General features: G+C 45.9%; 1 protein-coding gene and 1 long non-coding RNA gene across 21 annotated transcripts in view; one reads left to right on the plus strand and one right to left on the minus strand.

Annotated features, from left to right (window-relative positions):
- The window catches only part of LOC128345100 (uncharacterized), a 43,442-nt gene extending 19,596 nt beyond the window's left edge, over positions 1 to 23,846 (plus strand). Inside the window, exons 3-5 of the long non-coding RNA XR_008316267.1 lie at positions 17,708 to 17,865; positions 18,454 to 18,673; positions 23,395 to 23,846. This is a non-coding gene — a long non-coding RNA (uncharacterized LOC128345100). The remainder of the gene's footprint in view (positions 1 to 17,707; positions 17,866 to 18,453; positions 18,674 to 23,394) is intronic.
- The window catches only part of LOC128345096 (uncharacterized), a 212,356-nt gene that overhangs the window by 45,223 nt on the left and 140,971 nt on the right, over positions 1 to 26,162 (minus strand). For 14 of the 20 annotated variants that reach the window (XM_053296498.1, XM_053296483.1, XM_053296485.1 and 11 more), the window contains one exon: positions 2,774 to 10,869. The exons of 1 other annotated variant lie outside the window; for it this stretch is intronic. In XM_053296498.1, the coding sequence (XP_053152473.1) occupies positions 6,134 to 7,126 (993 nt within the window). In that variant the 5' untranslated portion in view covers positions 7,127 to 10,869 and the 3' untranslated portion in view covers positions 2,774 to 6,133. Of the gene's footprint in view, positions 1 to 2,773; positions 10,870 to 26,162 lie in introns of those variants that run through there. 5 more of the 20 variants (XM_053296499.1, XM_053296486.1, XM_053296501.1 and 2 more) reach the window with 3 other exon arrangements.

Genomic DNA, 26,162 nt, shown 5'->3' on the forward strand with positions numbered 1-26,162 from the left:
CATAATACCCAACTGAAGGTCATTGGATCTGAGGATTATGGGAGTTGAAGTCCAGTAACATCTGGAGACCCAAGGTTGAGAATCCCTGCTCTACACAAGGAAGCTACAGTGAACCTAGAAGCATATCTATGTACTGAAAACAGGAAGAGGCACCTTAAGAAATAGCCAAAATAGCTATGTGAGACTAGGAACGATTTAAAAATCATGTCCCCATGAGATGGCATAAGACCATAAGAACAGCTTTGCTGGATCAGGCCCAAGGCCCATCTAGTCCAGCATCCTGTTTCGCACAGTGGCCCACCAGATGCCGCTGGAAGCCACAGGCAGGAGTTGAGGGTGTGCCCTCTCTCCTGCCATTATTCCCCTGCAACTGGTTCTCAGAGGCACACCCTTGAGGCTGGAGGTGGCCCACAGCCCTCTGACTAGTAGCCATTGATAGACCTCTCCTCCATGAAGTCATCCAAACCCCTCTTAAAGCCATCCAGGTTGCTGGCCGTCACCACATCCTGTGGCAGAGAGTTCCACAAGTGGGTCACGCATTGTGTGAAAAAGTACTTCCGTTTGTTGGTCCTAGACCTCCTGGCAATCAATTTCATGGAGTGACCCCTGGTTCTAGTGTTGTGTGAGAGGGAAAAGAATCTCTCTCTCTCTACTTTCTCCACGCCATGCATGATTTTATAGACATCTATCATGTCTCCCCGCAGTCGTCTTTTTTCTAAACTAAAAAGCCCCAGGTGTTGTAGTCTTGCCTCGTAAGAAAGGTGCTCTAGGCCCCTGATCATCTTGGTTGCCCTCTTCTGTACCTTCTCCAGTTCAACAATGTCCTTTTTAAGATGTGGTGAGCAGAATTGTACGCAGTACTCCAAGTGTGGTCGCACCATAGTTTTGTATAAGGGCATTATAATGTTAGCTGTTTTATTTTCAATCCCCTTCCTAATGATCCCTAGCATGGAATTTGCTTTTTTCACAGCTGCTGCACATTGAATAGACACTTTCAACGAGCTGTCAACCAAAACCCCAAGATCCCTTTCCTGGTCTGTCACTGACAGCTCAGATCCCATCAGCATATACTTGAAGTTGGGGTTTTTCATCCCAATGTGCATCACTTTACACTTGCTAACATTGAACCGCATTTGCCATTTTGTCGCCCACTCCCCCAGTTTGGAGAGATCCTTTTGGAGCTGCTCACAATCCGTTTTGGATTTCACTACCCGGAAGAGTTTGGTATCATCTGCAAATTTGGCCACATTGCTGCTTACCCCTGCTTCTAGAGGCAAGGCAACAGTTACTGATTCCCTTTAGGTCTTCACCAATACCCACATTTCTTCCATATATTCCATTCAAAAGACTTGACACCATCCATTTATACAACCGCTCTTGAGTCTCTGCTCTTACATCTGGATGTTCCAAGTTTCTGATCTACTTTTTTCCTAGCATGGTTAGTTTTCATTCTTTCCACCATTGTGTGTGTGTGCGCACACAACATATATGCATCCCCCACAGTTTACTTTTGTGCTTTATAGAGAATGCAACCACATTTCATTTCCAAGTACACAAGACACAGAAGACATCAAGCTCACTAACTCTATCAAAGACAATACAGCAAAATGCACAAGGGTGTGTAAAAACATAGATCCAGTCTACAGAATGACCCATAGGATGGGGTTTAGTCAGACTTCCCAAATGAAAGGAAAGAGACATGTAACCTCAAATGAAATCTTAGTAAGACATAAAATGAGTTGTGTAAAATATGCATGTTTTCCTTTTAACGGAAAACAAGGACTTCTGTTCTTGCATCACTCCCACAATATTTAATCAACCATTCCACAGATCTTCTAAATTCTGTGGGAATAGTGAGAGTGATAAATTTAAAAAAGATACGCCTGCCAGGATCCATGAAAGTAGGAACAAGTCCTGCCCTTTTCATTGCCTGAACCAAAAAAGTTAAACCAATGTCTCCCTCCTCCATGCACTTGGTGCCAGAATCGTTAAACTGTTTTCCAGTGGCAGCAACATGTGGGGTGGATGAGATTCCAAAATGATGCTGAGCACATGCAGTATATACAGGGTTGCTAAAGTGATCTGAAAATCAATGCACAGGGTACACCCTCCTACATCCTGCTTTTATTTTATTCCGTACTGCCGAGCAGAATTTTGTGGTTTGTGCATTGTGAGAAAGTGTCTGTAGAAGAACTATCTGCCCTTTCATGCATTTTTTCATGCAGCTGCTTTCCTGCTCTGCTGCTACTTTATCACCATTTGTTTTGCTCAAAGGGGCTTCTTTAGGGCGTGATCCCAGTTAGAAGCACTCTTACCCCTGGACTTCAAAGACCAGGGCCTCCAAAACCCCTGGAGGGCCCCAAATCCTCTTTAGTCTTTCCCAGGTGGTGTGGTTCCTTGGTGCAGCATGATGACGCTTAATTTGCAGCGGGGGGGGGGGGCTCCAAAGGCCTTTAGGTCCAGGTTCCAAAATTACCTAGGTGCACCTCTGATCCCAGTCAGTCAGGGAGCATGGAGTAAACATGGTGATATCCACCAGCAACCAGATTGGGGTACGTGACATCAAAAACAATTTTCTTCATTGCTCTTGCTATGAATGGGGGAATACATCCTATTTCCTAGGCAATTGGGCCCATGTTCCCTGCACTGCCATGCCCAACTGATCATTTTGTTGCCCATCTTGCTGCATGGCAAGTCTTTCAACCCAGTCCAGCTGTTGCCCAACACCCAAGAAGACACGAGACACAAAGTTTTTGGTGTAAATTGGGCCACAATTTATTTAACTTTAACAAGAACTTGAAGAGCAGGGATGGCTTCCCACTTGGCAGTGCGGTACTACAGGCATGCACCACCAGGGCATGCCTAACCTATGACATGGGCGATACACCTTGGCTCCAGGCAACCCCAAATACTCCAAATCCGGGGCTGCCTATCCTAGCCGGCCTAGTGCCGGGCCCCTGACAAACATCACCCCAAGGTAGCCGTTCAGCGATTCCTTAGCCTGCCAGGGTAGGTCAACAAGGGCAGATATCCCTGAGCCGTACAGTCTCTAGGGAGTTGCCCTTCTCAACCCATAGCCAAACGCTTACCCGAAGGTGTTCACCAGCCTGAAAATATCTTCCCCACCGCACTGCACCTGCCACCGCGCGGGTTAGCCTAGCTTAACCCGAGCTACCCCACCAAGTGCGCAAGTAAACAGCCAATCCCTGCTCAAGATCACTTAAAAACAAACCGGTCCCGCTGGGCGAAAGGTGGACACCATCCCCCCTAAACAAGCTGGGCACAGAAAAAAGGATAGTGGGATGGTCTATAGTTCCCCCCCCAATGGACACTAAGAAGCTCAAAATCTGTGCATTGACCTTCCGTCTGGCCCTTTCCACCCTGTAAGGGTTGCTCGCGCCTCTCCAAACCCTGCGTTGGAGCATGGCGGACCAAAGAATGCTAATGCCAGGGCACCACTCACGGACTTGCAAAATGTCCGTACGCAAGCTATGGAAAATGGACAACCCTGACCTAGACCCTAAATAATTTTCCCCAAGGTGAAGAATCAAGATGTCAGGCGGTGGATTTGCCGCCAGAAATTCCCGTAGTATGGGTAAAAATTGGGCAATGACCATCCCCCTGCGACCAATCCAGGTGATGTCTGCCCATTGACCTAGGCCAAGCTGTGTTCCTGGCTGCGCCACTCGAGCCGTCTTATGCGCCCAAAAAACAATGGAATGGCCCAAAATGAGCACCCGGGCCCTCGCCGCCCGTTGCACAGGGCCTGCAAAGAGAAAGAACCATCAGCGCCGTCACAAACACTAGCGCACATACCTGTTGTAGGTGGCAGACCGCCAACGCCCAATGCGCTGGATGGTCTCGCCCGAAAGACCCAGCCGGGAGGCTGTTGAAGCAGCGCCAATGCGAAAAGAGTGGAGAGACAGCTGCACAGTGTCAACCCCAGCCGCTCCAAGCGCTCGACGCGCCACCGTCCAGAACTGATACTGGGAAAGGGGGCGCCCATCCTCATGTACAAAGAGGCACCCAGGAGCAGACCCCCGTAGGGCCATGTAACTGCCCAGAGCCCGTACCAGGCAGAGGAGGGAGTCGTCAGCCCTATGTAATGACACTAGCTGTCCCCTGCCGCGTTGGTTGGTCTTAGAAAACCGAAGGCGCAGCTGCGCCACATCCCACCCCATGCTGACGTCCCCAAACTGCACCACCTTGAAAGCAGAGCTGTGCTGACCCCTGGGGAACAATTCACCTGCCCGAAAGGCCCCAAAGAACAAAACTAACGTGGCCGCTTGAAAAAGTGAGGCCTCATAAGAGGACCGGCAAATCGTCGAGAAGTGCACAACTGCGGCCCGTATGGCGGTGGGAAGAAGGGGCCTATGACTGTCAACCGCGACCGGTTGTTCCCTAGTCCAACCCTCGAGCATCCTTCTCACCCGGAAATCCTTTCCTTGGGATTTTGACTGAAAAGCCAAGGCTGCCAAATAACCTGCCATGGCCCCAGTGGACAAGCCCTTACCCTTGAGATGAACTAGAAACTGCATTAACTGTTCCGCGGAGGGGAGGCCAGTCCTGGCACAATCCTACCTGGGTCCTAAAATCCTGGAAGGCCCTGCACTGCCTAGTGTAAGCTGCCCGTGTGCTGGGGGCCAAAGAGGCCCAAACCGCCCTCTGCGCTTCTAGGCGCCAAGGCTCCACAGCCATGTTGGCATCTGGTCGGGCAGACGCTCCGCCTCTGGAGCCAACTGGCGAAAGCGCTGAACCTGAAAACGAGACAGCGCGTCCACCAGGCCGTTCTGCACCCCAGGCACATGGCAAGCCAGAAAAAGGATATTGTTAGACAGGCAGACCAAGACAAACGCTCTGACCAGGGACATCACCCTAGGGGACTTGGAGGTCTGCCTATTGATCACTTGCATGGTGGCCTGGTTGTCGCACCAAAAACGAACCGTCTTGTCCCTAAAGAGGTCCGCCCAAAGATGCACGGCCACCACTATGGGGAAAAATTCCAGGAACGTCAAGTCCCTGGTGACCCCACTAGCTACCCAGGCATCCAGCCACCGTTCAGCGCACCAGCGGTCACGGAAATAGACGCCAAAGCCTAACCCGCCGGCGGCGTCAGATTGAACTTGAAACTCCGCTTCTAGGAGGAGCAAATCCCATCAGAAAGAAGCTCCGTTGTAAGAGTCCAAAAAGGAAGCCCACAGACGGAGATCAGCCCGCATGGAGGCCGTGACTCTCACCCTATGGTGACCGCACCTGACACCTTTAACAGCATCACAAAGGCGGTGCAGAAAAGGCCGGCCAGGCACAACCACCCGGCATGCAAAATTTAGATGCCCGATGAGCTGTTGAAGCTGTTTGAGGGTGACCTTGCGTGCCCGCATACAGGAGGCCAACAAGGACCGCAAGGTGGCCAGTTTCGCCTGAGGGAGCCTGGAACAACACGCCACGGTGTCCAGCTCGATGCCCAAGAAGGTCAGAACAGAGGAGGGACCCTCGGTCTTCTCCTGTGCCAACGGGACACCCAAGTCCACGCACAGATTTTGAAAAACCTCTAAAAGGTGCCTACATTGGTTGGTTCTGGGCCAACCCACCAGGAGAAAATCATCAAGGAATGAGCCATGGACACAAGCCGCGCCTCCCGCCGGAGGGCCCACTCAAGCATGGAACTAAACGCCTCAAAGGCTGCACAAGAAACTGAGCAGCCCATGGGCAGCGCCCTGTCAATATAAAAATGCCCCTGGAAGGCGAAGCCTAAGAGATTAAAGTCCGCCGGGTGGACAGGGAGGAGGCGGAATGCGGATTCGATGTCGCATTTTGCCAGGAGAGCACCTTGCCCACACGAACGGACAACTTTGACTGCCTGGTCGAAGGACGTGTATTTTACAGAGCACAGGCTGTCGGGGATTCCATCATTAACTAAGGAACCGTGGGGGAAGGAGAGGTGGTGAATAAGGCGGTATTCGCCTGGTGCCTTCTTGGGCACGATCCCCAGTGGCGAGATACGCAAGTCTGGCATGGGCAGCTCCCGGAATGGGCCAAGGACCCGCCCCAATGCTATTTCTTTGTTAATTTTGCGATGCACCACCGCTTCCATCCCCTCAACGGACTTAAGGTTAGGGGACATACTGTGAACTCATAAACCAAGGTAGGGAATGTGAAAACCAAAAATAAAACCCTGTCTCAGATACTGTGCTTGTGCTCTAAGTGGGTAATCACGCAGAAGGTGTTCTAAAACCGGAAGCCTAACAGGGCTAGGGCCCTTTTCCAGTATTAGCGCCCTGTAGGGTGCCTCCACCCTTCTTGCTCCCGTTTGGCGGGTCTCTTGTACCCCCCCCCCCCGGGGGCCCTTGACTCGCTGACAGTGAATACTGGCATGTTTCCCCCCGCAGAATCCGCACTCATGCTTGAATCGGCAAGGGGACCTGCTACAGCTACCGCTAGTGTTGAAGGCCCAGCATGGCAGGGTACCTTGAACACCCTGCACAGTGGCAGGCCCTGACGACTGCGCTGCTGGAGTTCTAGATATCAAATGACCACTGTCAGCCCGTTCGCCCATAATGGGCCTCGAAGGAGTCATAATGAGGAGCCAGAGTTCCTGGTGTTGCCTATCCCAGGGGAGAGCCGGGTTGAGGGAGGCCCGTAGTCGAAAGGAGCGATCATAGCGCTCCCAGGCATTGCCCATAAAGTCCATGTAACCCCTATGAATGATGTCCATGTACTTCACAAGGGCAGGTCCTTTAGAGGTGTGTACCTGTAGCATGACCCCCATATATACTGTGTAGCCCGACAACCAGTTGGCCCAGTTGTGCTCCACTGGCTTGTGCTTAGGTTTCGTCTCCTCCTTCTTTTGCTCCCACTCCTTCAGGGCAGGTTCAGGCTCCCGAAAGAGCAGGTGGAAGATATCCACAAATTCCCCACGCCAAATGCGTTCCTTAACCGAGGGCAACAGGTGGCCACCCAGCGGCAGGGAGGTGTTGCATGGCGGATAAGGAACCTGAGTCCCTGAAGAATCCAATGTGGTACCCGTGGCTGCGGGGAATGTACTACCAATGGTAGGTGCCATCCCCTGCCACACCTGTGTGCAGGCCCCATAAGGGGGTGGGGGGCAACTGGGGCCGGATGCCATCCGTACATGTTAAACGGCTGTGCCCAGGGGGACAGCCCCCAGGGCCAGGTGTGGTGCAAGGACTCACCAGGGCCATGCTGATCCGAAGGACGCGCGTCTCTTCCTCCAAACTCAGGAGTGCTCTGGACAGTATCTCTCTCCAAAGTTAGGTCTACTGCAGGCGGAACAGGGTGTGGCTGTTGAGATTCCAAGGCATCAATCCTGGATGATAGAGACTCGATTAGCTTGGCACGTTTAACCCCCCTAGTAACCCTTCGAGAAACAGAGGGAAGGCCAGAGGAGCTGCCCCTATCAGCCGCTGCTGCCAGGCCCTGCTTTTCTTTCTCAAGCGCTTCTAAGCGTACTATAAGGGCCCGCACGGTACCCAAATCACCATCATCATCCGATGAATCCGAAACCGGCGCAGGGCGCGGGGGGGCGAACCCGCTTCCCCCCAGTCTTAGCCTTGGCCTTCTTCGGGCCCATTGCAACAGCAATCGAAGCACCAGCTTAATTAAACCTAGCAATGAACATGCAATCCCCAAAGATGCGCCCAAACAGACCCTGTGTGCCCAAAATGAGAGAATCCCTCCGCCAGGCAATACCCAAGCACCCACAAAAACCCCACTGGGAACCAGGCCTGTACCAGAAGCTATGAAACAGGCTGATCAATGCCCCCACCTACAGCCCTCCACGACCCAGAGCAACCCCCCTAATCGGGATGCCGCAGAACGGGGGGGGGAGAGCAAATGCTCACTACTGGCGGGGGGGAGCTTCCACCCGCTGCTGCCGCCCAGCCGGGACCCGGGCTATGCAGGGGGCAATAGCCCCAAAAAACCCGGCTGAAAAGCCACTCCAAACCATGGGGGGGCCTTAAAAAGCCACCCCCCGATGATCGCCACCACCACGGAGGTGGAAACCCACTCCCAATCTCGCGCCGGGCCGAAACAGCAGGAGCCCTAAAAGGCGTCCTGCTCCGATGCCTGTTGAGAGCGAACTGAGCGCTCCCTGGCTTGGAGCAAGACGCGGAGCCGAAGCCCCGCCCCCTGCACGGGCCCTTTGACCAATCAGGTCAAAAGAAGCCTCGTGCTTCTCCGAGGGGCCAGGCAAGAGCGCTGCGCCGCTTATTCAAGCGGCGAACAGCGTAATAGTCAAATGCAGTTATACAAGACAAGTTGAGGCAGAATGTGGATGGAGAAGCAAATGTTGAAGAATGTGGGTCATATCTTTAAGGGTGCCCTGCTGGTCCTTGGGCTTCTGCAGATGGCCTGAACTAGTCAACCATGGCATTGAAATCTACCTGCAAGCTTCTGACCCAAAAGCTCTTTTTCTCCCTTTGGAAACTGGTGATTGAGGTCACTCTGCACATGCTCAGAGGGAACTTCTCTTTCTAGCCACCCTTCACATGCAGAGAACCATTATCCTACCCAATGCATGATATGAGAAGAATCAAGCTCTTCACAGCAAGGACTTCAGAAATAGATTCAGAAGCCTAATGCCATTAAGCACCATCTCAAAGCACTGGTTGGAAGCTTAGAATCTGTGGTTTCGTGGAAAACTGGCAGAATTACTTCTTATGCTATAACTGCACAACAGTTCTGATGCAGTCAAAAGGATGGAATTGGTGCAATGCTTTCAAATGAAAGTTGCAACAAGCACATGGAGAACTGTTATGCACCACCACTCTCAGTTGCATGAATCCCACTTGAACTATATCAGATAATAATTCCTGTTTAGAAATATCCTTCTCCAGCCAATCTAGTCACTGATACTGAATATTTAGTATGCAAAACGAATGATATACTTTCTTTAAAGAAAAATTAGTTTGCTCATCCATGCATATATTTATGTTACATTTACCAGCGATCAAGGCCCAGCTGAGGGCAGGTGGTGATTTGCAGACAATAATTATTTTATTTGCAATTCTGTTACGGGTTTTATGCTAAAACATCACACTGGCTTTCTGCCCCCATCTATAAATGTTACAATCTTGGATGGAAAAAAATAATTATGCACTGATGCTACCTGGTTGGGAATCAGAATTGAAAACAAAAGAATAAAAGATGTAACACACTTCAGCCATTTCCATTGTGACAGATAGCAGATGGCTCACATTTACCAGCTTTAGTGGCATATATGTACCCAGTTTAACCGTGTGCCGCATGCTTCTCAAATGGCCAGCTTACACCTATGCCTATAACAGGAAAAGGGCCCAGTAAGTATGCTCCTAATTTGGGGTTTTTGTTTGTTTGTTTGTTTTACATTCAAATCAACAATTAGCCTCAAGTGGATGAGATTATATAGTCAATACTGTGTGTATATCAAATACATAGAAATGTGAATTTTGCACTGCGTTCTGTACAACAGCCAGCAATGAAGAAATAACCAGTGGAGGATGTCTGATGCATCTGTTCTACTTTGGAAACAAAATGACATAATCCAGAGCTTCTAAATCTGGGCTGAAACTCAGGTGAGCAGATTTTTGCAAATATCCCTATACAGCTCAAAACGTCTTCTCTCCACCAGTTCTTTCAGCTGACGCAATCCAGTAACTCAGAGGGACAAGGAAAAACGTTGCAACTAATGCTCGATGAAAGAAAAAGCCACATCAATGCTGATAACACTAACTGGATGGTCCATCACATGCTTCCAGGTTTTAGGAGCCTATCTGGTAGTACCACCATTCTTTAGATCTCTTTCTCTTATTCATGGAGGGGTAATAGCATGGCATAGCATGTCTTGCACCCATGCAAATGTGTGTAGAACTGCAGTCTTTAAGATCAATTCTCACACACCATCTGGGGAGGAAGACCGGGGGGGGGGGGGGAATCAAGCAACATTTTGTAAAATTTAATGCAAAACGCATCAGCAGTATTTTTTAATTCATCTTTTCTCCACATTATCAGTTGTAGATACTATTGGATGTAAGAAATTTAGGGGCGGAGGGACACAAGATATGAATATTCTGAAATCTAGCGAGCACATACATATCATCAGTGCCTTAAAATACACTAGCACAAATTAAGATTTGAGTTTTAAAAGCATCCCTCAGATCAAATTACAGAAGTGAAATTTGAAGAGACCCCACATTTTCAGGGAAATTTGGATCTAGATTTTATTTTCCAAATGCCACATGTATGCAAAATTTTGTTTTTGCTCTAGCCCTGTATGTTCTCACATCCTGTAATGAAGTCAGACAACTATTGCATAGTTACTTTAGCAGAGGGCACTAGACCTTTAATCTTCACTCATATTCTGCTATCTAAAGTCTAGTCACTTGTCATCACAAATTTCATTACCTTCTAATAGCTAGACCATCATTTCAAGGAACCATTATTCAGCCAATCTCCATTTTCTGTAATGAGCTATATCTCCACTTCCCCCGGCAGTACATTAGCTAGTTGATTTTCAGCCCCACCCTCAAATATCTTAATCTCCTAGACCAGATTCAGTAATGAATGTGACTGCTAGCAAGTCTTCTGTTTTGCTTCTCTTGATCTTTCCCAGTTACATTTCATCTATGTCTGGCTGGGGCTCAATTCACATTAATTGCCAATTAAAGGCCTCATTAAGCCACACTCAACCTCTGCTGTTTCTGGCTAGATCAAGTTTGCCATGCAACTTGAACTTTGGGCTGGTTCCAAAAACTCCTTACACCCCTCTGATGTCCACATTTTGCAAATATTTCATACATTACCACAGCAGTATGCACTATAGCACATCAGGAACACAAGTCCACAGATCTGGGTCCAGAGGCACAGTCCCTGTAAAGAAGAGGGAATCCACAGACATGTTTTCACTCCACATGCGGATCCATGTTGACGACTTTAGCAGTTAATGAATATGAACCTCAAAAAGTGTCAGGTTGAGTTTGGTTCATTGAAAAAACAAGCTATAGAGACAATTGAACAACCTTTCACCCAGTGCTGGGCAGAAATTCTTCACTGCTGTAGATTTCCCCAGCAAAGTGTCTCTTACACACTTACTAACCAGGATTCACAGAATTATATGGGTACATCAGGGTTTAATTCTAACTAGTGGACCCGGGCGCAGAGCATCTGCGCCACTAGTTGGGCACAGCCGTCCCCCCCCCCCATGCTGCTGCTGCTATCTCATCCCGGGAGGCCAGGGCCAGGGTTAGGGCGTCCTGCCGCCGCCTCTCTCCAGCTCACCGTCCTCCTTGGGGTAGTGGAGCTTTGCCCACCACCCGTCCTCCTCCCACCAGCTGTCGTCCTCTCACCCTCCTCCTCAGGGCAGCACCACCACCTTCCTCTGCCTCGCCATCATCCTCCTTGGGATGATGGGGCTTTGCCTGCTGCCTGTCCTCTCCCTGCTGCCCGTAGTCCTCTTGCCCTCCTCCTCAGAATGGTGGGGCTTTGCCCACTGCCCCAACCACCTCCTGGCATGCACCGCCCCAACCGGCTTCTGGCACACACTCCTTCCTCCCGCCCTTGCACGTGTTGCCCCCTCTGGGCCCGCCACTGGTCACGGCTGCAGCAGGGGCGGAGCTTGCCACATCCCCACACATCCCCTCTACAGGAATTAATTATATAGATTTGCAACTGAACACATTGTGCGCACTATGAAATAAACATTGTGCAGTTGGGCTAATGGAATTTAGTAAGCAGACAGGTTGTTTCTTAAAAAGAAATCGATAGGTGATTTCTTAGATAAAAAGAATTATAAGACAAAGGTGAACACAGGCTGACATCCTGACTGATACTGTGTGTGTCTGTGTGTGGTTCTGCCAAAAAACATGTCTGCAGCACTACCTCCCCTGCTTTCAAAATGTGGGCACTCTATCCTATCCATGCAAGTACAGATCTCCATCAGTTACTCTGGATCTTAGATTTTCACACAGCACTTTAAAACTGATCAGCAGAGCTGCAAAAACACCTGGTCAAAGGCACCCAATTAATACCCATATTTGACAAGTGAGGAACACCAAGGCTGAGAGAGTATTAGTGCTTAGTACAAGGCCAGCCATTGTGGAGGTTTTTTGTTGTTGTTACTTGCAGTTTTACTTGCCCTTGTTAAGCTATTGGCAGTCAAAAATCTTTGCCAATCTACTGCAAATTGCCCAGAAATCTATGAACAGATCCTGCTCTACCTTTAGTCTGCTCTGTATTTGAATATTTTCTTTCTTAGCCTTTTTAGAATTAAATCAAAATACTGATGCCAATTCACTAACAGAATCATTAAGAGATAGGGTGCACATTTTTACTATTGCCATATGCTTGATAATAAAATAATGTACCGTTCATCTGCTGCATTGTAGAGCCTGTGCACTCATAATGCAGAGGAAGCTATTTAACTCATACAACCTAATGATGCATACGCCAAGGCCATGACTCCAATGTGAAGTAATACCAGTTAAGCCAAAACTATGCGAATGCAGGAACTTTGCTCTAAAGAAAACCTATGTAGCCTTGAGCTTGAGCTCTCCTAAGCCAGCAGAAACTGGATAGACTGTCATGTATCCAGAAGGCCACAAACTGGTAAACTGGTTTCAGAAGAGGAAACTTCTCAAAAATGAAGGGACTGGTAAAAAGAAAAACTGAAAGGGAAAGTCAGGACAGTTAAATCAGTCCCAAAAGCATGGGACTTATTTAAAACCACAATACTAGAAGCTCAGTTGGAATGTATATCAAGAAGGGTACCACCAAGTTCAGGAGGACACCAACATGGATAATATGTAATAAAAGGAAAGAAGACTTCCTTCAGAAAATAGAAGACCTACCCAAATGAAGACAACGGAAAGAAACATGAACTTTGGCCCAAAAAAATAAATTTCAAGGAGACAATAAGGGATGCAAAAAGAGAGTTTGAGGACCATATCACTAGAAATGTCAAGGGGGATAACAAACATTTCTTTAAATATATCAGTAGTAGAAAACCTGCCAAAGAGGTAGTTGGACCCTTAGATGATGAGGGCGTGAAAGGGATTATTAAGGAGGATAATGAGATTTCAGAGAACCTGAATGAGTTCTTTGCATCTGTCTTCATGGCAGAGGATACTGACCATATACCCACTCTGGAACTGAGCTTCTCAGGCTTGGGGGCTGAAGAACTGGGACAATTTGAAGTGACAAGGGGATGTTCTAAACCAGGGATTCTCAACGTTGGGTCCCCAGATGTTATTGGACTTCAGCTCCCATAATCCCCAGCCAAAGGCCACTGGGCCTGGGGATTATGGGAGTTGAAGTCCAATAACATCTGAAGACCCAGCGTTGAGAATCCCTGTTCTAAACTGTATTGAAAAACTAAAAATTGGCAAATTACCAGGGCCAGATGGCGTCCACACAAGAGTGAAGGAACTCAAATGTGAAATTGCTGATCTCCTAGCGAAAACATGTAACTCGTTCCTGAACTCAGGCTCTGTACCAGAGGATTGGAAAGTAGCTAATGTAACTCCAATTTTCAAAAAGGGATCCAGGGAGAATCTGGGAAACTACAGGCCGGTTAGCTTATTTTCTGTGCCGGATAAATTGATGGAAAGCATACTTAGGAACAAAATTGTTAAACATATAGAAGAACAGGACTTGCTGAAGGAGAACCAGCATGGCTTCTGCAAGGGCAAATCTTGTCTCACTAACCTTTTGGAGTTATTTGAGAGTGTCAATAGGCATCTAAATAAAGGTGATCTGATTGACATAGTATACTTGGACTTCCATAGAGCTTTTGACAAAGTACCTTACCAAAGGCTCTTGAGTAAACTTAGAAGTCATGGGATAAGGGAACAGGTTCAATTGTGGATTGGTAACTGGTTGAAGGACAGGAAACTGAGGGTGGGAATAAATGGACAGTTTTCACAATGGAGGGAAATAAGAAGTGGGGTCTCCTAAGCATCTGTACTGGGGCCAGTGCTTTTTAGCTTGTTCATAAATGATCCTAAGTGGTGCAGTGGGGAAATGCTTGACTAACAAGCAGAAGGTTGCCAGTTCTAATCCCTACTGGCATGTTTCCCAGACTATGGGAAACACCTATATCGGGCAGCAGCGATATAGGAAGATGATGAAAGGCACAATCTCATACTATGTGGGAGGAAGCAATGGTAAAATGCTCCTGTAGTCTACCAAAGATAACCACAAGGCTCTGTGCGCTCCAGGAGTCGAAATCGAACTTGATGGCACACTTTACTTAAATGATCTAGAAGTTGGGGTAAGCAGCCAAGTGGCCAAATTTATTTTATTTATTTTATTAATGTATATACTGTCTGATTCCAGTAAGAAGGCAGTTCACAAAAATAAACACAACAAAAACAAAATTGGACCAACTGTTAAAACAATTTAAAACATTCAGTAGTTACTAAAAAGCCTGGCTAAAAAAATGTGTCTTAAGGGCTCTTTTAAAGGCTGGTAAAGATGTTAAACCATGAACGTCTATAGGGAGCGCATTCCATAGCCCAGGAGCGAGTACAGAGAATTGCATTTCCAGAAATTTGCAGATGACACTAAACTATTTAGGTTAGTGAAATCCAAAACAGATTGTGAGGAACTCCAAAAGGATATTTCTAAACTGGGTGAGTGGGTGACAAAATGGCAAAAGCAGTTCAATGTAAGCAGGTATAAAGTGATGCATATGGGGGCAAAAAAAAACCCCATATATATTGATGGGGTCTTAGCTGTTGGTGATTCACCAGGAGAGAGATCTTAGGGTTGTGGTGGACAGCCCACTGAAAATGTCAACTCAGAGCACGGCAGCTGCAGAAAAAAATAAATTCCATGCTAGGGATCATTAGGAAGGGGATTGAAAATAAAAATACTAATATTATAATGTCCTTATACAAATCTATGGTGCAGCCACATTTGGAGCACTGCGTACAGTTCAGTGTTCCCTCTTAGGAGTGCGTGTGTGCGTCCACTCACATTTTTTTGATGTATGCTCAGATGATTTTAGAATCTGCTCAGGATGAATAAGGAAGGTCCCTCTCTGAATGCATGTATGCACACACTACCTTGACACTGCTGCCCAGAACAAAACTCATTCTGCACACAGATGAAAAAGATGACAGAGAACACTGATCAGTTCTGGTCACTGTATCTGAAGAAGAACATTGTAGAACTGGAAAAGGTGCAGAAGAAGGCAGCCAAGATGATCGGGGCCTGGAACACTTCCTTATGAGGCAAGGCTACAGTATCTGGTGCTTTTTAGTATGGAAAAGAGGTGACTAGGGGCAGACATGATAAGAGGTGTATCAAATTATGCATGGAGTAGAGAGAGTGGATCAGCTATGGTGGTATAGCAGGGAAGCAGCTTGCCTAGGAAGCAAGAGGCTGTTAGTTCGAAACCCCACCGCTGTGCTTTCCAGACTGTGCCTAGTAAATATATATTTGTAGTCACCTATATCAGGCAGCAGCAATATAGGAAGGTGCTGGAGGTGAATGTTCACTTCAGTGACAATGGCAAAGGCATCATCTCATACTGTGTGGGAGAAAGGCAATAGTAAATCACTCCCGTATTCTACCAAGAAAACCACATGGCTCTGTGGTCGCCAGGAGTTGTTACCAACTCGACAGCACAATCTTTCCTTCCCTTTAGAGAGAGTGGACAGAGAAAAATTTTTCTCCCTCTCTCACAACACTAGAACCAGTGGTCATCCTGTGAAACTGAAGACCAGAAAATTTAGGACCAAAAAAAGGAAGTACTTTTTCCACACAGCACATAATTAATCTATGGAATTCTCTGCCATGGGATGTGGTGATGGCCACCGGCTTGGATGGCTTTAAAAGGGGCATAGACAAATTCATGGAGGACAGGTTTGTCAATGGCTACTAGTCTGAGGGCTATAGGCCACCTCCAAACTCAGAGGCAAGATGCCTCTAAATACCAGTTGCAGGGGAGCAACAGCAAGGAGATAAATTCATGGCAAGCCCCTCAACTCTTGCCTGTGGGCTTCTCAGAGGCATCAGGTGGGCCACTGTGTAAAACAGGATGCTGCCTGGATAGGCCTTGGCAGTTTTTATTATCTTATGTTCTTATGACTTGGTGGGCCACAGATTATACAAGCCACTAGTTCTATGTCTCTGGTGTCACGAGGAGTTAAGAACAGAAGTCTTCTTCTCAACTTTTTATCTTCAATATCTCCCTGTCACCTTCCTCCCCTTTTCCAATTCCCAAAATATTTATTTAGTGTTATTTTCCCTGCCTGCTACATTTCACACATTGTCTCCTAATGGAACATTTCCAGGTTATGTAACTAGGATGGGAAGCACTTAACTCTTGAATTCTCTCCTGAGGGAGACTAACTCTCACAGCTTGGCCACGGGTCGTTAGTCAGGCAGGTGCAGGACTGGGAGAGCAAGACAGCAGGGGTGTATATAGGGGTAGGGCAGGCAGGGCATGTGCCCCGGGCGCCACTTGAAGGGGGGCGCCATTTTGTAAAATTATTTTTAAAAAAAAAATGGCTGCCAAAAACAAAATGACCACCGTGCATGCTCAAATGGCCTCTGTGAGGCTCTAGGTCATGCCAGGCTTTGCAGAGGCTATTTGAGCATGCGCGGTGGCCATTTTGTTTTCAGTGGTCTTTAAAAAAAAAAAAAGATTATTTTTAAAAACGGCCACTGCACATGCTCAAATGGTCCCTGCGAGGCCCTAGAGGCCAGCGGGGTAAGAGGGAATCTTTTCAAACCCCCCAGCCTTTAGGAAGCCCCCCAAAGGGGCTACGGGTAAAAATAATAATAATAATAATAATAATATAATATAAGACACTGTATACATATTCAGATTGGCACTATGTACAGAGAATCAGGGCTTGTGAATACTGAGCTGACGCTTAAGAGCTAGGATTGTATTCATTTGCTCTTACTTTGCTTCTTTGCTTCTTGTGATAAGTGAGTTAAATGTGATGTCTTGCTAATATGGCTATTAATGGTGAGTTTGTCTTTGAATCAGTGTGAAATCCTTAATATTAACGCCCACTGGGAGTTTCTTGCTCTTTCTCTCATTTGAACTGTCTTTCTGAAAGACTAGAATATATTCCAAGCAGTGACACAGTTTACTCTGCATATCCTTTAATTATTTACAGAGTATCTGGGAAAAGTCAAATTCTCCATTGATTTTTAAAATTTATGTAATGGTGATGCTACAATGCATAGTAGAGAATTAGACAGGCACTTCTGTTTAGTTTTCCAAGTACATCTCCACATAGTATTTGGGTATTTCATGAGCCCCCACATACTGAAATTTGTAGTTTTCCAGCATTTTTTGGTCTGGCTAAGTCCACTGCTAAAATAGTTTTTGAAATATTAAAAGATTAACGAGCTTGACTTGTATTTTTCAGCTGATATTATGGTAAAGTTATCTGAAAGATGGGTGTCAGATGCTTGGACAGGGGGCGCAATTTCAGTGTTTGCCCTAGGCGCTATTTCCCCTAGATACGCCTCTGCAAGACAGGCAACACAAGGGCCAAGTCAAGTAGACAGTCAGGAAGGAGGAGACAAATCTGTAGTCAAAAGTCAGAACACACCTGATGTCAAGCCAAGCAGACAATCCAAAAGCAGGGGGACACACTAGCAGCCACTGGTCAGGGTTGTGTGAGTAAACCCAATATTAAGGTATGTCTGCTTTCAGGCAGGATGTTGATCTACTGTTCCTGTTTAGGAAGAAAGCCAATGACAGTTCTCACAGGGAGAGGCCAAGCTAGGACTCCAAGGTCTCCAGGGCTGCTGAAATACAGCAACTTGCCACAAGGAGAAGCAGCAACATATGAAGCCTCAGCCCAGGCAGAATCTGACCCTTACATAGCCCCCTTGTATAAGGTAAGCAACCACCACCACCCAACCAAAATGAGTAATGGGATCATGTTCTGCAAACTCATCTCCATCAATTGCACATCACATTTGTGCAATTATTGCACTGTATGGGCCCCATTCAGTTCACGTTTTCATTCCCCATGAATGAAATGCACACAACTAATGGACTGCCAATCTTCTTCTTCTTCTTCTTCTTCTTCTTCTTCTTCTTCTTCTTCTTCTTCTTCTGAGTTTGGCAAGTGGGGGAGACAGCTGATATTGCTCACAGAACTGAATTTGGCCCTAGGTCCTGCAGTTGCTGAGATTGTCATGTGTATCTGGCGGGGGGGAATACGCTGAAAAATGTATTGCTTCTCTCGAGAAAGGTGCTGTCTTTTAGTTATTTTCAGATTGTCTGCCCTCCAGTCTTGATTTACTTCCAGATACAGAAAATATAAGAGACGTGTGACAAACAACAAGACCTGAATTTGCTCCCTCTTAATGAAGTGTGCAACTCTGTGCTCTCCTCAGACAGGAATTACAGCACAGGGAGTTCAATCAAAAAATGTAACATGACTGTCAATTTAACTTTTAACATCTCTTCCCCCAATTAAGCTGTCCAGGCCTCACACTCAAATAGCAATCCACATCTGCTGGCAGTTGATTTATCCCCTGACGATGGCCTGATCTGCTGATCAAAACTGGCGATACTTCAAGTGGAATTCTAAATATTCACCAGCTGCTGCATCACTGTGGTTTGAAAGAGACATTGCTAAGTGAACGGATAATAAGAAAAATAATAAGTGCACTTTTGTTTCCAAACAGTTCCTGACAGGTGAGCTAGCTATAATGTTTCAACAAGCAGTGCATACATTCTTGATCCAAAGCACATTTACTTGGAAGTCAGTAGCATCACACACTTATGTCCAAATAGGTTCACACGTGAATACTAATAGCTTGATGCTGCTACATAAAATGATAATTTGCATGTGTGAATGGACTACTGCAGGTCTAGATCTCTATACATATTATCTAGTTTCATATTTTGGTTAGAAACCAGTAATTTGGTAGGATTTCCCCCCTGAAAAATATTTAGTGTGAACATCCACCATTTTTATCCTGTCTGGTGCTGTTATTTTCTCCTGCTGCTGTGCCTTCTTCCATCCAAGATTATTTATTTATGTATTTATTTATGTATTTATTTAGTAATTTAACAAATTTGTACAATGCCCCAAACTTTCATCTCGGGGCGGTTAACAATAACATACAAGTTAAAACATACATAAAACTTAAAAACAATTTAAACAATTTAAAAATTCAAAACAGATTAAAACCTAAAAAAAAAATATTAAAAGCCGAAAAAGCTTGGGTGAAGAGGTTGGATTTCAAATGATTTTTAAAAAATTGCCAGATTAGTCACGTCACATGGAGTACCTACTCAGTGCATGGGATGTTGTCACAGTGCTAAGTACCCAATCAAATTTTTCAATCCTCCCTCCATTACCTCCAGACCCTCCTCCAGCAACTCCAGGGCTGGGAATGAGGGCTGCATATATTTGATGCCTTAATGCTGATATGGAACCCTAGCAGCAGAAAGCAGCATTGCAGGCATGAGAACAATTGTTATCGAGTGAACAATTATTATTATTAGTAGTAACTCAGCTTTCTGGGGTTGGGAGTTCAGCAGGCTTAAGGAACCCCTTCCCTATCTCAGTGTTCTGCCCCCAAACCACCCCCTCCTGAAGCTACTCTCTTAAAAGAGGCTATCAAGGTTTTCTTCTGTCACATCTTTGTGCACAATGTGTCTTTTAAACATTCACTCCTGTTCTGTTTAAGGTATTATTTGTAGTATGGAAGGACCTAGATTCCAAATCTTTGAGCAGAAAACTCTCACTGTCAGTTATCCAATGAGTGAATTTTTGCCTTGATTATCTGCTGCCATCAGTAACCCAGGCCCAGATAAATACAACTTCATTCGCATGTCTTGGCATAGCACAATAGCCTTTATCCAGACATGCCATTGTACTTATATATACACGTCTATACGTGTGTGCCTGTTCTTATCTAAATGCCTGTACTTGCTTTCATTTAAAAAGTGCAGGACCTTTCAAATGCAGGGTACAATCAGGAAGTTTTCTGCTGTACAAGCCATGAACCTAATTCACAAGTAGCTCTATGTGTATACAGATCTGAATGTGCATACACTGTACACATTGCACATGCATTGAACATAACGTATGAATAAGGCTAGTGTTTGAGGCTTATGGGATTCACTCTCTTAACATATTTACACCCCAGAATTAAACTGGTTTTACCAGCCATTGACTCCTTCCATGGAATCCTGGGATTTGCCATTTTGGGGAGGGAGATACACAAAGGATCTCTAGCAAAGAATTCTCAGTATCTCTTCAACTATGGGTGCCTCCATACTAAGTGATTACTCTGGAATGTCCACTTTTTCTTCAGGGCATCTACATGGTGTTATTATCACATTATTATTCTCCTGTGTTTCCCCCGTACTGGTTCTGGGGGGAAATGGAACTGTTGTACCATCTACCCAGGTGTAGATTATCTTTTAGGGCAACTCTTCTCTTTTTCATAAGAGGTGTGGCTTTACATAGGAACATAGGAAGCTGCCATATACTGGGTCAGACTATAGGTCCTTCTCACTCAGTATTATTATTATTTTATTATTTTTTACATTTATATCCCACTCTTCCTCCAAGGAACCCAGAGTGGTGTACTACATACTTGAGTTTCTCCTCACAACAACCCTGTGAAGTAGGTTAGGCTGAGAGAGAAGTGACTGGCCCATAGTTACCCAGATAGTCTCATGGCTGAATGGGGATTTGAACTCAGGTCTCCCCGGTCCTAGTCCAGCACTCTAACCACTATACCACGCTGGCTCTCCTATTGTCCTGTGTATTGTCTACACAGACTGGCAGCAGCTTCTTTAAGGGTGCAGACAGGAATCTCTGTCAGCCCTAGCTTGAAGATGCCAGAGAGGGAACTTGGAACCTTCTTCTCTTTCCCAGAGCGGCTCCATCCCCTAAAGGGAAGATCTTACAGTGCTCACACATCAAGTCTCCCATTCAAATGCAACCAGGGTGGACCCTGCTTAGCTAAGGTGATAAATCATGCTTGCTACCACAAGACTAGCTCTCCTCATGAACTGACCTTTAATCTGTACTAAAATGTTTCTTCATCTGCATTTTCCAGCAGAAACATTGTGGGATATGCAACCCGCCCCGCCCCCCAAAAAACAGTGTTTCAGTGTGAAAGGTCATGTGTAATGCTGTATGTGGCTTATAGCCACAATGACTAGCTGGCACTAAGGGCCAGCTGACATGGCCAAAACAATGTTGAGTAACCAGTAAACACAAGTGTCCTGCAGCATACATCCTCCCACAGAGCATGTCGTGAGAACCCAGAGGTTTTTGCCAATCCCAGATCTGCACCATGGCAACCAACATTTAATTGGGATCAACCAGCCAAGTTCAGCTCTAAGATTAATCATTCTGGTTAAATGTTGGCTTGGCACAGTGCCAATTGGTGATCAGTGAAAACTTCTGGGTTCTCATTACACACTCGGAGGAAGCCAAGCACCGTGGACATCTTGGATTTACTGGTTATCTTTCATGGTTTTGATCGTGTAAACCAGCCCTAAAAGTCTTTAATACCGAAGATTCTTTAGAACAGGACCCACAACTTTCACCCTTCTGCAGATGTTGGCCTAAAACTCTCATCATTCCTGACTATTGGCCACCGTGGCTGAGGATGATGGGAGGTGTAGTCCAACAACAGCTGGAGGGTCAAAGCTGTGCAGCCCAGCTTTGAAGGAAGACATTAGTTAAAGTGGTATAAAATCAACTTAAGTTTGAGGCACAGATTGCAGGCATGGAGCCATGACGCGAGTGGCCTGTGCCCAGCCGCAGCGCAGCGGCCCCTCTCACCCCACCCCCAGGTCTAATGTCAGACGTGGGGGATAGCTACGCCCCCACGTCAGATGCAGGGGAGGTGATGTTGCTCCCAGGCAGTTAGAACCTGGCCAGCACTGCGTTCATGATGTGGCCAGGAGTGGCTCTTCCCTGCCTTAAAGGCAGGGAAGAGCCGCTCCTGGCCATGCCACGAACATAGCGCTGGCCATTTAACTCCTGAATGGGGCTGTGCGGCCCCACTCAGGAGCTAAACCAGCACTCCCCACGTCTGACGTCACATGCGGGGGGCGTGTCGGGCCTGTGAGGCGCAGCCCCTGATTGACGGCGGTCCGAGTTTTTTGAACCTGTTTGCCCAGTGGTGGCTCCACACCTGACAGATAGGGCCACCTCCCCAATCACATACATACTGCATGAGTGTCAGTGTGCACTTGTTTCAAATGTGGATCAGTACCTATGTATTTAATATGGAATGGGACAGAATCAGTTGATGTTGCTCTTTCTTGTTTCTGCTATTACATTTTATGGTGAGTTTTGTGGTTTCTACTAATGAGAGAGCTGAGTATACAAATTAAGCAATGCCAAGGGATGTCTATCACTGGGGACCCAAAAATCCCATTTTAGAAAGGTTTTGCCAAAAGAGATAAGTAAAGCTTATGAAGATCTTAAAGCACATTCTATTTAATTCCAGTAATCAAATGAGAACATGGTAGCCAACTAAAATGAAAGAAGCAGGGGCTAAAGGTTACCTTGGGAACCCAAACTGACATTAACCTTGATCTGTTCATTTTAATTTCCAATATACTTAAAGAAGAAGTTCAGGTCAGTGATAAGACCTCAGCTGCACAGAACATGTAATAAACCAGAAACCAGCCAAAAGAATAATTGCAGTGCAAGGAGGCTTAACATGAAAGGAGTGTTAGACCTTGCAGCATGTTCCCAATCTTGCCTGCCTTCATGCTTTCAAGTAGAAAGAAAATTACTCATTTGTCATTTGAAAAGTGATTTCTGGCTCATTTTTAGGTGTATATGAAGAGGGAGGGGCTGATAGCTAGCACCCAAACTCTGCTGGTTGCTCAGGAAACTATTCAAATAGTTTGATGGAGAGAGAGAGAGAGAGAGAGAGAGAGAGAGAGAGAGAACTCAATAAGAGATGGTTAGACTGCAGAGACATCAGGGTCTGGATATAATAGGGCATGGGGGGCACTATTAAAAGTCTGCTTAGTTTAAGAATAAGAAGAGCCTTTGGAACAGGCCTCAGGCCCATCTAGTCCACCGTGCTGTTTCCCTCAGTGGTCCACCAGATGCCTCTGGGAAGCTCACAAGCAGATGAAGGTGTTCTCTTCTTTCCTGCCATTGCTTCCCTGAAACCAGTGTTCAGAGGCAGACTGCTTCTGAACCTGAAAGTTCAGCCATCAAGACTACTGGTAGCCATTAATAGATGTGTCCTCTATGAATTTGGCAAACTCTCCTTTAAAGCCTCCCAAGTTGGTGGCTATTACCACATCCAACCAATTCCATAAGCTATACCACCATAAGACCTTGGTGTGTGGCAGTATAGAAATGTAATACATAAATAAATATGTGCAGTGTGATATGTACTGCCTTTTGTCTGTCTTAGATTTCCTTCCTGTCCTCTCGTCCAGAGCGATTCCGAACATGGACAAAGTGAGGACATTTCATCCACTTGCACAACTAGCATGTAGAGGGACTGAGGGAGATGCATGTGAGTCCCAGTCACATCCCTGCAGTCCCTCATCAGTGTGCTTCATTAGTGTCATTCAGTGTCAGCCAGTGTTCCCTATTGGTTCTACAACACTGAAATCATGCACCACATCCTGAGCACCACTCAGGATGAAATCCAGGGTCGCCTTCCCTCTGGTCAGTTCCATGACCAACTGTTCTAAGGAACAGTCATTTAGGGCATCTAGAAATTTGACTTTGTCATGACCTAACAGTGAATCCACTCAGTCTGTGGATACATTTGCATGTAACATAAATGTGGCCACATTTGCATGTGATTTAAAAAAAATTATTGTTATTGTTCACTGCCTAGAGGCTTTGGAGGAGATAGTATACAAGTAATTTTTAATAAATAATAAATAAATAATCATTTCTTCTATTCATTTTTACTGAATAAAATTTTACCAGCAAGGCAGTGGGGTATTCAGTTTATTTTTTAGAAATATTGAAGTGTTTCAATTCTATGGTATCTTCATTACACACCTTCATTTCTTCTGTTCATTTTGACTCCACTGCTTTGCAGTTGGGTGTGGGGAATTAGTGGCATCCCATGTGCCAACTACCCTCAACCCGCAAGCTGCTGGGTACTCAGTTTATATTTTAGGAATATTTGAGGTGTTTAGACTCTTTGGTGTGGGTGCTTTGGCTGTGGGCCCAAGCCATTGAGGGCTTTATAGGTAATAACCAGCCCAGTAACCTATTGATAGCCAGTGTAGATCTTTTAGAACTGGAGTAATATGGTTTCCACAGGATGTCCCAGAGACCAATCTGGCAGCAGCATTCTGCACCAATTGCAGTTTCTGGACTATGTACGAAGACAGTGCCACGTAGAGTGTATTGCAGTAGTCAAGCCTGGAGGTTACCAGCATGTGCACCACTGTCTTAAGGTCACTCACTTCCAGGAAAGGGCACAGATGGCGAAACAGTTGAAGCACTCCTGGCCACCACATCCACCTGAGGTATCAGAGAGAGGGTTGGGTCCAGAACTGCGAACCTGTTCCTTCTGGAGGAGTGTAACCTCATCCAGAACAGGAAGATCTATCCCATTTCCCGAACTGTGGCTTCTTACAGTGAACACTTCTGTCTTGTTTGGATTCAGTCTCAGTTTGTTATCCCTCATCCAGCTCATTACTGCCTCAAGGCAGGCATTTAGGGAAGTTATGCTATTGCCTGATGAACCTGACATGGAGAAATAGATTTGTGTGCCATCAGCATGCTGGGAACACCCTGCACCAAGTCCCCTGATGATCTCTCCCAGCGGTCTCATGTAGATGTTAAAAAGCATTGACATCTGCACACATGTTGAATGTGATGTATAAATAACTGTACGTGTACACAGACTGACTATCAAATGTATACTGTACATGCATTGTACATGTACTGAATGCAATTTGTGAATACCAATAACAAGTTAGCCGGTTCATTCAAATCAATATTTGCAATGTTGCCCTACCCTCAGCTCTGTGGATCTGGTGTTCCCTAGGTTCTTAACAGTTCACAGTTTCCCAGTTCCTAAGTTCTGCATCACATTTTTTCCTCAGCCCTCTTTTTTTTCAACTCCATACTTTCCCTGCCTTCTTCAGCAATCATTTCCTCACATCTCCATTCATTCATTTTGTTCTCTTCTCCTCTGAATCCACGTTCTGTGCTCTTCCCTCCCTTTCTGGGCCCGTTCCCCAGTCAGCTTCCCATTCCTCAGCCTCCATGACATGCAAGACTGTAGGTACAGATGGATCCTGAATAAAACTCCAACTCCCAGACTCCAGTGATACAATCAAGTGACCTACCTACTTCACTACCACTCTTCATTCATAGCAGGGTTGTGTGTTTTTAAAAATGAAAACTAAATTCATATTTCCCTTTAAGTTTTTGCACCCCAGGCTAAAGAGATGTACCCAGTGCCATGCAAATGAAATTGGCTAATGTGAAGAGAATAGAATTCTTATGTATCATTACAAGCCATTTGTTTCACTGCATACAAAATTCCCTTTGACTGTTCATCTCCACTCTAATTTAAAATCTGAGTCCAGGCTTCATCTGGGCATCTCCAAATTCTCTCAGATGTACCATAAACTGCCGCAGAGCAACAAGCTGTGTGAATCAAGGTCATGGCAGTTAGTCCACAGAAAAACTCACTGTTAAGCCCAGCAGGACCATCATTTGTAGGACCTCTAGATGGCCTACACACTCGGCAAGTGGCCTTTTCAGTGGCATTACATGAAAGAAAATTGTTTTTATTAATTTTCTGGGAAGCATGGGATTAATGCCAATTTGCTGTGGCTCCTCCTGCCTTACACCTTCTCAACATCATCACCACACAGCCAAGGTATCCAGAACTAATTTACAGCATCAGCACCTTAAAAACATGACTCTCTTGAAATTTCAGAAGCCTAAACACCCTTCCTCGATGTACACATCCAGCACACAAGCTGTTGTCATTTCCCTCGCCAACACAAAGTTGCCCAGATGCTTCAAACTTCACATCACTTTCCTTTTTGGTTCTTAGTGGGAAGAGAAACACTTTTGCTGGATGGCAGCTTTCCTTTTGTTAATGCCTCATGTCTTCACATTGTATATACAAGATGGGGAGGGGAGAGAGTAAAATACTAGACTAAATTGAAAGGTGAGTGCTTGTTAACATTTTGC

Source organism: Hemicordylus capensis, chromosome 2 (assembly GCF_027244095.1).
Source record: "Hemicordylus capensis ecotype Gifberg chromosome 2, rHemCap1.1.pri, whole genome shotgun sequence".
Classification (NCBI taxonomy): Eukaryota; Metazoa; Chordata; class Lepidosauria; order Squamata; family Cordylidae; genus Hemicordylus; species Hemicordylus capensis.